The following is a 16465-nucleotide window of genomic DNA, read 5'->3' as shown; positions in this document are numbered from 1 at the left end:
ATGTGATGTCAGAAGATGACCAGATGTCACACAGGAGTTGGCCAAAGCTCCAGGTGTGGGTGGTTGTATATGTGATGCTGATGAACATGACCAAAATAGAAACTAAGAAGTCAGTCATGGCGAAGGAGCCAATGAAATAGTTGGCAGGGATGTAGAACTTCCTGGTCTTGGAGATGGTAGTGAGTACAAAGGCATTGGTAAAGAAGACAGCCAGAGAAATCTTGAGTGCTTGAAGGGTCCCTCTTCCCTAAGTCCCTGGAGTTTCTGTGGCATTTGGGGGTCTCTTGGGAGCCGCCTGCAGAATGCCTTCACTGACTGGTTTGAGGGGCCATTCTAGGAGACTCTCTCTTTCCACAGACTTTCACACATACAGCTTCTTATTTCATAGTTGTCCTGCTCACAAAATAAAGTCATCCTTCTGTTTCACACTGGAGGCAGTCAGCCATCAGAACAGACCAAGTGAAAAGACCTCAAAACTCAAATATTTAAGAAACACTAAGGTGACTGCCAACCAGATTCTGCATTCTTAATTGCTATTTCTGTGAATTATCTAGAGTTGAGGTTTAGTACTGTGGATATCATCAAATATCACAGGGTTAAGAAGATTAAGAAATAATTTAGTTTAAGTGTTTTGTGACCCATCACATAGGTTGTCGTGGCAGTTAAATAAGATTACACGTGTACTTCTTAGCATAGATCTTACCTCATGACATTGTAAAGGGCAGCTCTGAATGTTATTGTTATAGTGATAGATTTTAGAAATCATTACAACCTTTCATTTTAGAATTCAAGGCTTGGAGAAGTTAAGTCGTACATCATGGATCCAGAAGTAGTTGGTCCCTGAGAGAAGAATGAATGCAGGCCTTCCCCACTCATTGCTCTGTGTATTGCCAGACTAATTTTGAAAGAGAAAACAAGAGCGCCAGTCTCATTTTTTAAAATTATAATATCTGTACACATGCTTTAAAATATACCAGAACCTGGTTCAAGGCTAAATGGAGAACTGAAAAGCACTTGTGAATCTAATCAATTTTAGTTATTATTATTCATTCTCTGTTTAATGGTGAGTTTTTCCTCTTCATTTTTTCTTAAATCATAGCTCTTTATCCTTGTGACAGGTTCCAGCCAGCAAGAATTTAACCTGATTGTAACCTTGAGAAATTGGATTATATAGTAGCCTGAAAATCTTGCTTGTTACTTACTTGAGTCTAGGTTTAAAATGCCAAAAAGAAATTAAAACTGGAGTCTTCTGAATCTGCTTAATTCAATACATTTAGACACAATAATCCAGTATTTAAGGGCAATGTTGATATTTCAAGAGAGTCAATTTTTTAAAAGTTAATAAAAGAAATGCCCTTCTGAGCCAGTGATGGGTTAGAATCACGTAAGAATAGCGTGCTAAAGGTTTGTGGTGGCTGGTGCTAGGCAGGCATGTAGCATTTACTTTCTTTCAGTGAAACCAGCTGAGGTAAAAAGAAAAAAGGATCTTATACTTTGATGAGACATTAAAAAATGGTTGCGCATGCTCACAGCTGCGTCTCAGTGGTTTTATGTAAATTAAGCTGCAGCAAAGCGTCTGTTTTCTAATGTTTCTATGATCAAAGGATACACAAAATAGCTCTACAGTAAATACAAACAGCTTAACAACATATAAAGTATTCACACAGTATAAAGCTTTTTTGGGGGTGAGGGGAGGGAGTGATCATGTGGCTATGTATTCCTTCCTATTTAAAGAATTTTTATGAACAGCATTGTAATATGGGTATTATAATCTTCTGTTTTATTACATTAGCTACCCCTGTTCAAAAATCATTAATTATAGAAGACTGCTCTTAAATGACTAAGGCAGTGTTTTATAATCTTTTTAATACTGAAAGCTCTCTTTTAAATTTTCTCCCACCCAATCCCATTTTTTGAAAAAGTTGTTCAGCCACATAGCCTGTGTATCTTAGGAAGTAATTTGTTTTCTCTTTTCTAGTTAAATAATATGTGTGTGTATCACTGTTATATGAACTTCTGAACAGAAAGAGATAACCACACATGAGTGTTATCACACCCAGTTGATATAAATTCAACTAAAAGCAAAGAAACCTGACAGTTTATCTGTCCTAAATAGTCTTAAAGGTAAATGTTTCATTTCTCTTCAATTTTTTAAAAATATTCATAAATTACAGGCCCTGATAACATTCTTTTTTTTTGCATTTTTAGGACCTTAGAATAACATTTGATAGCAGAACTATCAAAATAAGTTCTACACTTTGACTTTAGTGGTCAACAGCAGCATTGTCCAATAGAAATATAATTCAAACCACAAATGTAATTTTAAAGGTTTTAGTAGCCATATTTTTTAAAATGGAAAAAAACAGGTGAAGTATTTATCTTTTAAATTTTTTTTGGAGTATAGTTGATTTACAATGTTGTGTTAGTTTCAGGGTACAGCAAAGTGAATCAGTTAAACATATACATACATATATGTATATATACACACTCTTTTTTTAAAAATTTATTTTTAATTGAAAGATAATTGCTTTACAGTATTGTATACACTCTTTTTTTAAGACTCTTTTCCCGTATAGTCTGTTACAGACTGTTAAGTAGAGTTCCCTGTTCTACCCAGTAGGTTCTAATTATTAGTTATCTATTTCATATATGCTGGTATATATATGTCAATCTCTATCTCCCAGTTTATCCCTCCCCCTCTTATCCCCTGATAACCATAAGTTTGTTTTTTACTTCAGTGACTCTATTTCTGCTTTGTAAATAAGTTCATTTTTACACTTATTCCGCATGTAATCAATATCATACGATACTTGTTTTTCTTTGTCTGACTTCACTTAGTATGACAGTCTCTAGGTCTATCCATGTTGCTGCAGATGGCACGATTTTGTTCTTTTTTATGACTAAGTAATATTCCATTGTCTGTATGTACCACATTTTCTTTATCTTTTCCTTTGGTGATAGACATTTAAGTTGCTTCCATGTCCTGGCTATTATAAATAGCACTGCATTGAACATTGAGGTGCTTGTATCTTTTCAAATTATGGTTTTTTCTCGGGATATGCCTTAGAGTGGGATTGCTGGTTCTATTTTTAGTTTTTAAGGCTCCTCCATACTGTTTTTCATGGGGTTTTACCAGTTTACATTCTTACCAACAGTGTAGGTAGGTTCCTTTTTCTCCATACCTTCTCCAGCATTTGTTATTTGTAAATTTTTTGATGGTGGCCATTCTGATGTGCTGCAGTCCATGGGGTTGTAAAAGTCTGTGGGGTTGCAAAGATTAGGACATGACTTAGTGACTGAACAACAACATTCTGACCAATGTGAGGTGATACTTAATTGTAGTTTTGATTTGCATTTCTCTAATAATTAGTGTTGTGAGCATCTCTTCATGTGCTTTTTGGCCATCTATAATGTCTTCTTCGGATAAATGTCTATTTCAATCTTCTGCTCATTTTTTGGATTGAATTGTTTGTTTTTTTGATATTGAGCTGCATGAACTGTTTGTATATTGTGGAGATTAATCCCTTGTCAGTTGGAAGTTATTTTTTAAAATATAGTTAATTCAGTATATTGAAAATCCTGTCAACATGAAGTCAATATAAAACTTGAGAATCGAGCAAAAAGGGATTCCTTTAAACATACTAGGAACTCTGGCAATTCAGTAAGAAAAAACCCACATAATCAATGGAAAAAATAGAGAAGAGACCTGAGCAGTACAGAGCAGAATATACAAATGACCAATAACCATGGAAAAATATACTTAACTTCATTAGTAATTTTGACAACACAAAACCACAGCACAAAGGAGAGCTGGGCACAGCGTCAGAAAGAATAAGAACAGACTAGAATGCAATTTGCACCTCTGCAAGTTTCTGTCCCCACCTCTGACCACAGGAAACCTTTAGAGGGTAAGGCCTGAGGCTACACTTACTCTTTCCAAATGTCATGCCACTTTACCTTTGGTGAAATTTAATCAGGAGCCATACAAGGAAGGAAATCTGGGAAATACAGTTCCCAGTACAAACAGCTTGACAATGGAACAATCCAACACAACGAGATACTGCTGCTGCTGCTGCTGCTGCTGCTGCTGCTGCTAAGTCACTTCAGTCGTGTCCAACTCCGTGCGACCCCATAGACAGCAGCCCACCAGGCTCCCCTGTCCCTGGGATTCTCCAGGCAAGAACACTGGAGTGGGTTGCCATTTCCTTCTCCAATGCATGAAAGTGAAAAGTGAAAGTGAAGTCGCTCAGTCGTGTCCAACTCTTAGTGACCCCATGGACTGCAGCCCACCAGGCTTCTCCATCCATGGGATTTTCCAGGCAAAAGTACTGGAGTGGGGTACCATTGCCTTCTCCGAACGAGATACTACTGTATACTTACTCTACCTGCCCAAATGAAAGAAGCCTGTTGATATCAAACGTTGGTGAAGCTGTGGCACGCAACTGGTGCTGTGTGAAAATGTAAATTGGTTCACTGCTGGTGGGATTATAAATTGGTAGAACTTTATTGGAAAACTGGCTTTTTTTTTTTTTAAGTTAAATATGCATAACCTAATACCCAGCCAAAAAAAAAAAAAGTATTAAAACATTAGTAGAAGCACTGTCTAATAATAGCCAAAATCTGGAAACAGCACAGATGATCCAATGAGAAAATGAATAACTGTGATATAGTCATCATGGAATCTTAGGACTCCATGCAAATGAACTGCAGATGTATGTGATTTAGCTGCATGCATCATACAGACACAAAGGAATGTATTGCATGATTGCATTCATATCAAGTTCAAAACTAGACAAAATTTATGGTGTTAGAAATCAGGCTTTTAGTTTATACCTTTGGCAACATGTTTTGGAGAGTATAGAGGGAGACTTCTAGGGTGGTGGCTAGATTTTATTAACAGTGTCATGGTAACATGGGCCTACTTTATGATAAGTCCAGTCATGCACTTATGATTTGTGTGCTTTCTGTGTGTATTCATGATATACTTCAATGAAAAAAGGTTAAAGAATAACTTGTAAACTTTAAAACATTATTGACATATTTTACATTCTTTTACTTGTACTAAGTCTTTGGTTTCCAGCGTGTGTTTTATACTTACAGCACATCTCGAATCAGACTAGCCACATTTCAAGCGCTTAGCAGCCACATGTGGACTAGCAGCTGCCTTATGAGACATTAAGGGTCTACAACCCCACCATTCCAGAGCTTCTCTGGGTTTAGATTTTTCTTTCAGTTCTTTCCTTGGAATGTCATGTGGAAAGAATAGGGGATTATTCTTCCTGAAGACCTCATATTAATTTTACTGCTACCTCTCTTTTTATGGAATATTTTCTATTTAAAACAGATGTTTGGTTTTGTGTGCAGGTTCACAAGATGACCAGTAAACCATCATTTTGGATATTTGTTCTTACTGCTTTCTTGGCTGCTCTTCACATGACCACCTTTTTTTTAAAAGTAGGCATTTTATTGATGTCTGATATACATATGAAAAGGACATGTATTGTAGGTATATATTGCTCAGTGCATTTTTGCAGAGTGAACACACCCATTGTTGGTGTTCAAGAAACAGAACATCACCCATACTCCAGAAGCTTCTGCCTTGTGCCACCTCCTGATCACTGCCCCCAAAGCAGAACCCAAATTATAACACCATTGGTTAGTTTTACGTGTCTTTGAACTTTATATAAATGGAATAATAAGTATATACTTTTGTGTGGCTTCTTTTGCTTCAAATTATGTTTGAGAGATTCACTTATACCGTGGACTGTAGCTAAAGTTCTTTCTTTCTCATTGCTGTGTAGCATTCCATTGTATGTTAGTCACTCAATCGTGTCTGACTCTTTTCGACCCCATGGACTGTAGTCTGCCAGGCTCCTCTGTCCATGGGATTTCCCAGGCAAGAATACTAGAGTGGGTTGCCATTTCCTTCTCCAGGGGATATTCCCAACCCAAGGATTGAACCTGGGTCTCCCACATTGCAGGCAGATTCTGTATCATCTGAGCCACCGGGGAGGCCCTTTCCATTATATGAATATACCACAATTTATTTCTCCATTTTACTGTTAATGGACATTTAGGTAGTTTTTCATTCTTGGATAATTAGTTATAAACACTTTTATGCATGTCTTTTGGTGACTGTTATGTTCACATTTTTTACCATATAACAGAGTGGAAATACTGTGCCACAGTATAAGCATACATGAGTTTAAGTAGATAACTACCAGTTCCTCAGAATGGTGTACCACTTTGCACTCAGCTGAAGCTACGAGTTTCAGTTGTTGTATGTCATCATCAACGTTTGATATTTGGGTTTTTAACTTTTTGTAGGGAAGGGGGTTGTTGTAGTCATAAGGACCTTTTCTGTTCTAATCAGGTCTTAAGCATAAATGCATGGTATTTCATTGTGATTCTAATTTGCATTTCCCTGATGATAATTAAAATTGAATACTTTTCCTTGTGTTCGTTTGTTTTTGATTATCTTTTTTTTATGAAGTGCCTTTTAAGTCTCTTGCTTATTTCTCTATTGTATTTTCTTATTTTTTTTTTACTGATTTGCAGGAGGTCTTTATATATTCTAGATAAAAGTTCTTTGTTATATATGTATATTATAGCTGCTATCTCTTGCTCTATAGGTGGCCTTTTTACTCTCTTAATTATGTCTTCTGATAAGTTATTAATTTTAATGTAGTCCAGTTTAACAAAACATTTTCATTTATGTTTAGGGCTTCTTTGTGTCCTGCTAAAAAAAATCTGTCCCTGCATCCAAGGTTTTAAGTATATTCTGCTGTCTTCTTCCAAATATGTTATTGTTTTATCTTTCATATTAGCTCTACAATCCATCTGGAATTACTTTTTGTGCATGGTGTGAGATAGAGGGTGGATTTCTTATTTTCTATATGGATGTCCGATTAACATTGCAGCACTGTGTCATTCCATTATAAATTAGTGACTTTAATTTATGAGTCTGCTCTGGGCTGTCTGTTCTATTCCATTACTATACAGCATTTTATTTTTTAAAGAAATGTGGTATCTGTGTGGGAAGTTTTTAATTGAGGAAATTCTAGAGTTAAGAGGAATTACTTTGTTTAAAATAACTTAGGAAGCAGTATTAGGCATTTGTCCTTTAACTAGAAGAAGAATATCAGTAATAGAACCAAGCTTAAGTATCACAATCTTTTATATAAAGGGTTATCTCTAAATTGTTTTGATGGTACATCTTTATGAATAAGTGATGTTTGAAAGTGTATATAATTATATATATACACATATATGGAGGTAGATTTTGTTATGTAAAATACAGAGATATAAATTATATTAATATATGTTATATGTACCTATATATAGATTCTATAAGGTAAGCTATATGTAGGCAACATTATAAATTCTATATATTATTTCCATTGTAACACACAAAAAAGTTGGGATTAAAAGGAAGTCATAAGGAAGAAATAGAAATTCTAGTAGTTTCTTCCTACACCTTTCTGTCAGCCAATATGGGCTGGATTATGTGTACTAACACGGAGAAGTCAATGGCACCCCACTCCAGTACTTTGCCCGGAAAATCCCATGGATGGAGGAGCCTGGTAGGCTGCAGTCCATGGGGTCGCTAAGAGTCGGACATGACTGAGCGACTTCACTTTCACTTTTCACTTTCATGCATTGGAGAAGGAAATGGCAACCCACTCCAGTGTTCTTGCTGGAGAATCCCAGGGACGGGGGAGCCTGGTGGCTGCCGTCTATGGGGTCACACAGAGTCGGACACGACTGAAGGGACTTAGCAGCAGCATGTACACTAACAACCGTCAAATTTCAGTGGCTTAAAACAACATGAGTTTATTTTTCTCATGCTACAAGTCCATTACAGTTTGGCTTTAACACTCGCCTGCATTTTTCTTACTCTGGCACCCAGACGGATTGAGCAGCCACTTTCTGGAAGCTTGCTTGTCCCAGGAACAGAGGGAAACATAATGGGGAATTAGCAATTAAAGCCTCTGCCTAGATGTGACACATGTCACTTCAATTCACATTTCATTGCCAGAACAAGATACATGTCCTCACCTAATTCAAAGAAGAAAAATGCTAACTTTGTGCCCAGGAAAAAAATCCTGTGCAGAAAAGAACTGTGCAGGGGAAAAACTAGAGTATTTTCAGATCAGTTCAGTCACTCAGGCGTATGCAACTCTTTGCGACCCCATGAACTGCAGCACGCCAGGCCTCCCTGTCCATCACCAACTCCCGGAGTTTACTCAAACTCATGTCCATTGAATCGGTGATGCCATCCAACCGTCTCATCCTCTGTCATGCCCTTCTCCTCCTGCCTTCAATCTTTCCCAGCATCAGGGTCTTTTCAAATGAGTCAGTTCTTCGCATCAGGTGGCCAAAGTATTGGAGTTTCAGCTTCAGCATCAGTCCTTCCAATGAATAGTCAGGACTGATTTCTTTTAGGATGGACTGGTTGAGTCTCCTTGCAGTCCAAGGGACTCTCAAGAGTCTTCTCCAACACCACAGTTCAAAAGCATCAATTCTTCAGTGCTAAGCTTTTTTTATAGTCCAACTCTCACATCCATACATGACTACTGGAAAAACCATGGCTTTGATGAGACAGGCCTTTGTTGGCAAAGCAACGTCTCTGCTTTTTAATATGCTATCTAGGTTGGTCGTAAGTTTTCTTCCAAGGAGCAAGTGTCTTTTAATTTCATGGCTGAAATCACCATCTACAGTGACTTTCAGTTCAGTTCAGTTCAGTTGCTCAGTCATGTCTGACTCTTTGCGACCCCATGAATTGCAGCACGCCAGGCCTCCTTGTCCATCACCAACTCCTGGAGTTCACTCAAACTCACATCCATCGAGTCAGTGATGCCATCCAGCCATCTCATCCTCTGTCGTCCCCTCTTCCTCCTGCCCTCAATCCCTCCCAGCATCAGAATCTTTTCCAGTGAATCAACTCTTCACATGAAGTGGCCAAAGTACTGGAGTTTCAGCTTTAGCATCATTCCTTCCAAAAAACACCCAGGACTGATCTCCTTCAGAATGGACTGGTTAGATCTCCTTGCAGTCCAAGGGACTCTCAAGAGTCTTCTCCAACACCACAGTTCAAAAGCATCAATTCTTCGGTGCTCAGCTTTCTTCACAGTCCAACTCTCACACCCATACTTGACCACTGGAAAAACCATAGCCTTGACTAGACAGACCTTTGTTGGCAAAGTAATGTCTCTGCTTTTCAATATGCTATCTAGGTTGGTCATAACTTTCCTTCCAAGGAGTAAGTGTCTTTTAATTTCATGGCTGCAGTCACCATCTGCAGTGATTTTGGAGCCCCCAAAAATAAAGTCTGACACTGTTTCCACTGTTTCCCCATCTATTTCCCATGACCTGATGGGACCAGATGCCATGATCTTCGTTTTTTGAATGTTGAGTGTTAAGCCAACTTTTTCTCTCTCCTCTTTTACTGTCATCAAGAGGCTCTTTAGTTCTCCATTTTCTGCCATAAGGGTGGTGTCATCTGGACATCTGAGGTTATTGATATTTTTCTGGCAAACTTGAGTCCAGCTTGTGCTTCATCCAGCCCAACATTTCCCATGATGTACTCTGCATATAAGTTAAATAAGCAGGGTGACAATATACAGCCTTGACGTACTCCTTTTCCTATTTGGAACCAGTCTTTTGTTCCATGTTCAGTTCTAACTGTTGCTTCTAGGTGGTCTGATATTCCCATACTTTCAGAATTTTCCACAGTTTGTGGTGACCCACACAGTCAAAGGCTTTGACATAGTCAATAAAGCAGAAGTAGATGTTTTTCTGGAACTCTCTTGCTTTTGCATTGATCCAACAGATGTTGGCAATTTGATCTCTGCTTCTTCTGCTTTTTCTAAATCCAGCTTGAACATCTGGAAGTTCATAGTTCACCTACTGTTGAAGCCCAGCTTGGAGAATTTTGAGCATTACTTTACTAGTGTGTGAGATGAGTGCAATTGTGCGGTCGTTTGAACATTCTTTGGCATTGCCTTTCTTTGGGATTGGAATGAAAACTGACCATTTCCCCTCCTGTGGCCATGGAGTTTTCCTAATTTGCTAGCATATTGAGTTCAGCACTTTCACAGCATCATCTTTCAGGATTTGAAATAGCTCAACTGGAATTCCATCACCTCCACTAGCTTTGTTCGTAGTGATGCTTCCTAAGACCCACTTGACTTCACATTCCAGGATATCTGGCTCTAGGTGAGTGATCGCACCATTGTGATTGTCTGGGTCATGAACATCTTTTTTGTATAGTTCTGTGTATTCTTGCCACTTCTTAATATCTTCTGCTTCTGTTAGGTTCATACCATTTTCTGTCCTTTATTGTGCTCATCTTTGCATGAAATGTTCCCTTGATATCTCTGATTTTCTTGAAGAAATCTCTAGTCTTTCCCATTCTATTGTTTTCCTCTATTTCTTTGCATTGATAACTGAGGAAGGCATTCTTATCTCTCCTTGCTATTCTTTGGAAATCTGCATTCAAATGGGTATACCCTTCCCTTTTCTCCTTGGCCTTTCACTAAAAACTGTCACCTCTGAAATGATAGATTTCAGAGCATACATTTACTGGATTTGTGTTTGTCTAAGAAATAAACACACAAAGAAAAATCCTTTTAGTTTTTCTATTCCATGTCATTTGTAAAACCCCTCAGTCTTGAGAAATGAGTCTCCTGCAGTTATAAGCATAGCAGTCTCTTTTGCTTAAACTCTTCAGTGGCATCTCTGCACTCATACAACCTACATACCTAACATGGCCTGCAGCCCCTACCTTTCAAGCCTCATCTCCCACCACTTATCCCGTACCTCAGCCATACTGCCTTTCAGTTCCTTGAAGTAGACATGCTTCTACTTCTTTTTTGAGTGTATTTCCTCACTTTTCCTTGTTTTTAACCTGCTTACTCTTTAACTGTTGGATCAGTGTATCAAACATTTCCCCACAGTGTGACTCCCGTAGTAGAGTCCTCTCTTCTCTACAGTCTTGTAATACTCTGTACTTTGCTTCTAAAGAAACTGTTCTAGTTTTTAAAATCAGTTTTTGCACTAATTATTCAGTCTGTTTCTCCAGTTAGCGTGCAAGCTCCAAGTCTGTTTTGCTCACTACTGTGTGCTGCTTCTTGTGTTTAGCCTAGTTATTGGCATATAATAGCATAACATTAAATCCTGAGTTTGATTACAGTTTTATGTCTGTGACATTTATGTAGTCTATACAGGGAATGTCTGAGACATTTATACAGTCCATAGCAAACGATTTTCTAATAAGTTAATCACAGACAAACTGCAAATATACTCTTGCTCCATGTCTCTATATCTTGGAAAGCCTAAGAGGTTCCAGAGAAGGAATACATTTCACATTCTCTCTGAATTAGAATATACCCTTCTTTAAATTTTCATGATGCAATTTTCTTTCTTCTCCTTCTTGAGTGATAATTTTATTTATATTATTTTTATAAATATAATTTTATTTATATAAAATTTCATTTCATAAAAGTATGTAATTTTATTTATATTTATGAAAACCTTACAGTTAGGGGATATATACATTCAACATAAATGGTATAAGACAGCTCAAGTAACGAGTGTATTATGTAGACATAGTGAATAAAATAAGCTGTGTGATATTTAGCTGGGTTTTCCTTAGCTTTCTGAAGATGGCACTGAATTACCAAAACATGGTATAATTTATTTTTTGTGACACTTTCCATCAGCAAAAGGGCATGTAATGCATGGAAAATGCTTACCTGCAAATTTATATCCCTCACTATTTGTCTTCATTTACATATGTCGTAGGAAACTTTACTCTTTCCTGTTTCTCTTTTCAGAAAGAATAACACATTTGATCACCTTCTTGTTGATATATTTAATTGTGGACTATCAGCGCTATTCTTCATTTAAAACACAAATGTTCTAATAGAGATATCTCCCATAACGATGAGTGTATTGGCAGGATTGGTAGGATGATATGGACATTGTTACCTATAAGCCTCTGATAGTTGTTTTCTGCATTTTTACTCTAGAAGACAACCAGGCTTTCTATAAATGAGGAGTAAGATTAAAAGAATCATAAATAGAGCCTGTCTGTTTATTCAGCTAATGTTTATGAAATATCTCTTTTGAAGCTGGGGAAACTCAGAAAGAAATGAACACTTTGTATATAGCTTTAAATTTTTGTTTTAAATAATAACATTTTGATAAGAGCTGAGTTTCAGTCTTTTGCTAACTGTGTCAGTTTTCTCACCTATGGAAAGGATATGCTAACAACCCATCTCATAAAGTTCTATAAAGAGACAGTAAGATAGTGCATATACAGCCCTTGGACCTGGCTTCCCTGGTGGCTCAGACAGTAAAGCATCTGCCTGCAATGCGGGAGACCCAGGTTCGATTCCTGGGTCGGGAAGATCCCCTAGAGAAGGAAATGGCACCCCATTCCAGTACTCTTGCCTGGAAAATTCCATGGACGGAGGAGCCTGATAGGCTACAGTCCATGGGGTCACTAAGAGTCAGACATGACTGAGCAACTTCACCTCACTTCATACAGCCCTTATCCCAGGGCCTGACCTAGAATAAGTACTCAGTATATGTTGCCGGGAATGATTGAGGGCAGAAGGAGAAGAGGGCATCAGAGGCTGAGATGGCTAGATGACATCACTGATACAATGGACATGAACTTGGGCAAACTTTGAGAGATGGTGAGGGACAGGAAGGCTTGGCATGCTGCAGTCCATGGGGTCACAAAAAGTTGGACACGACCAGGAGACTGAACAACAACAACATTTCTTAGCTGTTTCCTACTGTGAGGCTTTGTCCACAGTTAGCCTCTTAACTGTGTCTTTTCTTTTGTTGCTTCCTGCTTATTTTTTCCATGTTGACCTCAAAGTAAAATTCTGAAATAGATCTGACTGTGTATTACTGCCTCTTCAGTGCCATCTCTGTTGTTTCAAAAATAAAATCTCAAATACATGGATAGCATTACCATCTGACCTCGACCTTTCTACCAAACTAACTTCTGCCTTGTCACCTTTACTGGACTGCAGCCAAAATAGGCCCTACGAATCAAAATTCACTGCCTTGGCTTCTGCCCTTTTCGTCTGCCTAGAATTCCTGCTATAGGCCTCAACCCCTCTTCTTACACTCAACCTGAAGAAACAGTTCTCTGTGGGAAACCCAGAGATCCCTCTTATTCTTCCAAAACAGAATTTTTGATCCCCATCATTTATAATTTTTTAGCACTTATCTCATTATTTGAGTTAATGGCATCTGTCTTGCCCTCCCACTAGCTTGAGTTGCTTGAGAGCAGAGACCATTACTTATTCATCATAGTATCTCTGAAACCTAGTAGGCACACAGTAGAAGCTTGTTGAAATAATGGATTGAAATTCAGTTTAATTTTGTTTTGATTTCAATGTGTCTTTATTATTCTAGGTTCTGGGCCTTGTCCAAAATATGAGTGTTTTCCAGTGTCCAAAGTGTAAACACAAAACTCATATTTTTGGTGCTGATGGTGCAAGGAGACTAGCACGGACCCTTGATCTTGATATTCTAGGTAAGACCACTGGATATTCATTTGCAAAGGAAATAGCATGATGATGAAGATCATCTCAGAATGATGAAATGCTTTTGGCTTTGTGTTTTGAATTAAGTTAGTATAGTGCACTTCTCTGTGTTAACCTTTCTTTGGCTTTTTGTGATACTTCATTAGTGGAACACATTTTGAATAGGGGGTTTGTTCTACCAATTATAACTCTTGCTATAGATGAAAACTGCCCATAACTGAATTTGCAAAGAAAGTTTTGTGGTTTGAGTACTCTGATTTGAAGTCCACATTTTAAATAATGGTCATCAGTTTGTTTGCTAAGTTGGGAAGACATCTTTTAGTATAAGCAGAAAGTGAAGGTAAAAGTCACTCAGTGTCTGACTCTTTGCAACCCCATGGACTATATACAGCCCATGGAATTCTCTAGGCCAGAATCCTTGAGCAGGTAGGTGTTCCTTTCTCCAGGGGATTTTCCCAACCCAGGGATCGAACCCAGGTCTCCTGCATTGCAGGTGGATTCTTTGCCAGCTGAAGCCCAAGAATACTGGAGTGGGTAGCCTATCCCTTCTCTAGTGGATTTTCCCGACCCAAAATTGAAACAGGGTCATCTGCATTGTAGGCAGATTCTTTACCAACTGAGCAGATGTATACAGAAATACCTATTTCATATGTTGTGGCAGTCTTTGGAAGTGTCAGTTCTTGATGTGCGTGAAGAAATGCCTTCCTCATCAGTTCTGAATGTATAAGTCCTCTGCTCTAGAAAAAACGCTATTTACTGTTTTCTGTAATCTTTTTATGCTGTGTCTATGAAGTATGGCACCTGAAACTCACCTTGTCTATACTGTTCATGTTACTGAACTGAAGAATTAATTAGTAATTGAAGGAGAAGTAAAATCATATGTTAAAGGAGCAAAACACAGATTTTATTTTTTATTTTTTAATTTTTATTTATTTATTTATTTATTATTCTTTTTACTTTACAATATTGCACTCAATATGCCAGCAAATTTGGAAAACTCAGCAGTGGCCACAGGACTGGAAAAGGTCAGTTTTCATTCCAATCCCAAAGAAAGGCAATGCCAAAGAAGGCTCAAACTACCGCACAATTGCACTCATCTCACACGCTAGTAAAGTAATGCTCAAAATTCTCCAAGCCAGGCTTCAGCAATACGTGAACCGTGAACTTCCTGATGTTCAAGCTGGTTTTAGAAAAGGCAGAGGAACCAGAGATCAAATTGCCAACATCCGCTGGATCATAGAAAAAGCAAGAGAGTTCCAGAAAAACATCTATTTCTGCTTTATTGACTATGCCAAAGCCTTTGACTGTGTGGATCACAATAAACTGTGGAAAATTCTGAAAGAGATGGGAATACCAGACCACCTGATCTGCCTCTTGAGAAATTTGTATGCAGGTCAGGAAGCAACAGTTAGAACTGGACATGGAACAACAGACTGGTTCCAAATAGGAAAAGGAGTTCATCAAGGCTGTATATTGTCACCCTGTTTATTTAACTTCTATGCAGAGTACATCATGAGAAATGCTGGACTGGAAGAAGCACAAGCTGGAATCAAGATTGCCGGGAGAAATATCAATAACCTCAGATATGCAGATGACACCACCCTTATGGCAGAAAGTGAAGAGGAACTCAAAAGCCTCTGGATGAAAGTGAAAGAGGAGAGTGAAAAAGTGGGCTTAAAGCTCAACATTCAGAAAACGAAGATCATGGCATCCAGTCCCACCACTTCATGGGAAATAGATGGGGAAACAGTGGAAACAATGTCAGACTTTATTTTTCTAGGCTCCAAAATCACTACAGATGGTGACTGCAGCCATAAAATTAAAAGACGCTTACTCCTTGGAAGGAAACTTATGACCAACCTAGATAGCATATTCAAAAGCAGAGACATTGCTTTGCCAACAAAGGTTCGTCTAGTCAAGGCTATAGTTTTTCCTGTGGTCATGTATGGATGTGAGAGTTGGACTGTGAAGAAGGCTGAGCGCCGAAGAATTGATGCTTTTGAACTGTGGTGTTGGAGAAGACTCTTGAGAGTCCCTTGGACTGCAAGGAGATCCAACCAGTCCATTCTGAAGGAGATCAGGCCTGATATTTCTTTGGAAGGAATGATGCTAAAGCTGAAACTCCAGTACTTTGGCCACCTCATGCGAAGAGTTGACTCATTGGAAAAGACTCTGATGCTGGGAGGGATTGGGGGCAGGAGGAGAAGGGGACGACAGAGGATGAGATGGCTGGATGGCATCACTGACTCGATGGACGTGAGTCTGAGCGAACTCCAGGAGTTGGTGATGGACAGGGAGGCCTGGCGTGCTGCGATTCATGGGGTCGCAAAGAGTTGGACACGACTGAGCGACTGATGTGATCTGATTGTATTGTAGGACATTTCATCCCAAAACAATGAATTTCAACTTTTTCTCAAGCGCACATGGAACCTTCTCCAGGATAGATGTGGGGAAAACACAGATTTTAGTTAAAATCTTTTTTATTTAAATCCACAAGCAACTTAATGGACTTTTTAGGGAACATGTTTTGATATTCTGCATATGAGTTTCTATTCTGGGTAAAGGCAGATGTTAGCTGCTAAATAATGCAGTCATAGAGTGAATTATCAGTTTTAGGTAGTTAACAATTAATATTCCTTAGAGATCAAGGAATTAAAAACATTCTTTATTATAATTAGTTTTCTAAAAGTTGATGTTAAATGTATTATTGTTTTTATGCATTTGTACTATAGCAGCTACCACAGTACCAGGTGAATACTAATGATATATTTTGATACATTTTTATAATTAAAGATACTAATTTTATTCTGCAACTGTTTCTCATTTAACTAACCTAGGAAGTTCAGTTTCCCAAATCTGCATAATAACAGCAGATTGACATTCACTTATATATAAAG

General features: G+C 38.2%; 1 protein-coding gene across 2 annotated transcripts in view; it reads left to right on the top strand.

The window, feature by feature from the left end:
• The window catches only part of NUBPL (nucleotide binding protein like), a 457415-nt gene that overhangs the window by 208253 nt on the left and 232697 nt on the right, over nucleotides 1-16465 (top strand). For both annotated transcript variants that reach the window (XM_045163735.1, XM_025271622.3), the window contains exon 9: nucleotides 13438-13558. In XM_045163735.1, coding sequence (XP_045019670.1) covers nucleotides 13438-13558 — 121 coding nt within the window. The remainder of the gene's footprint in view (nucleotides 1-13437; nucleotides 13559-16465) is intronic.

This window comes from Bubalus bubalis, chromosome 20, assembly GCF_019923935.1.
Source record: "Bubalus bubalis isolate 160015118507 breed Murrah chromosome 20, NDDB_SH_1, whole genome shotgun sequence".
NCBI classification, from domain to species: Eukaryota; Metazoa; Chordata; class Mammalia; order Artiodactyla; family Bovidae; genus Bubalus; species Bubalus bubalis.
This window is presented reverse-complemented; position numbering and strand designations above follow the sequence as displayed.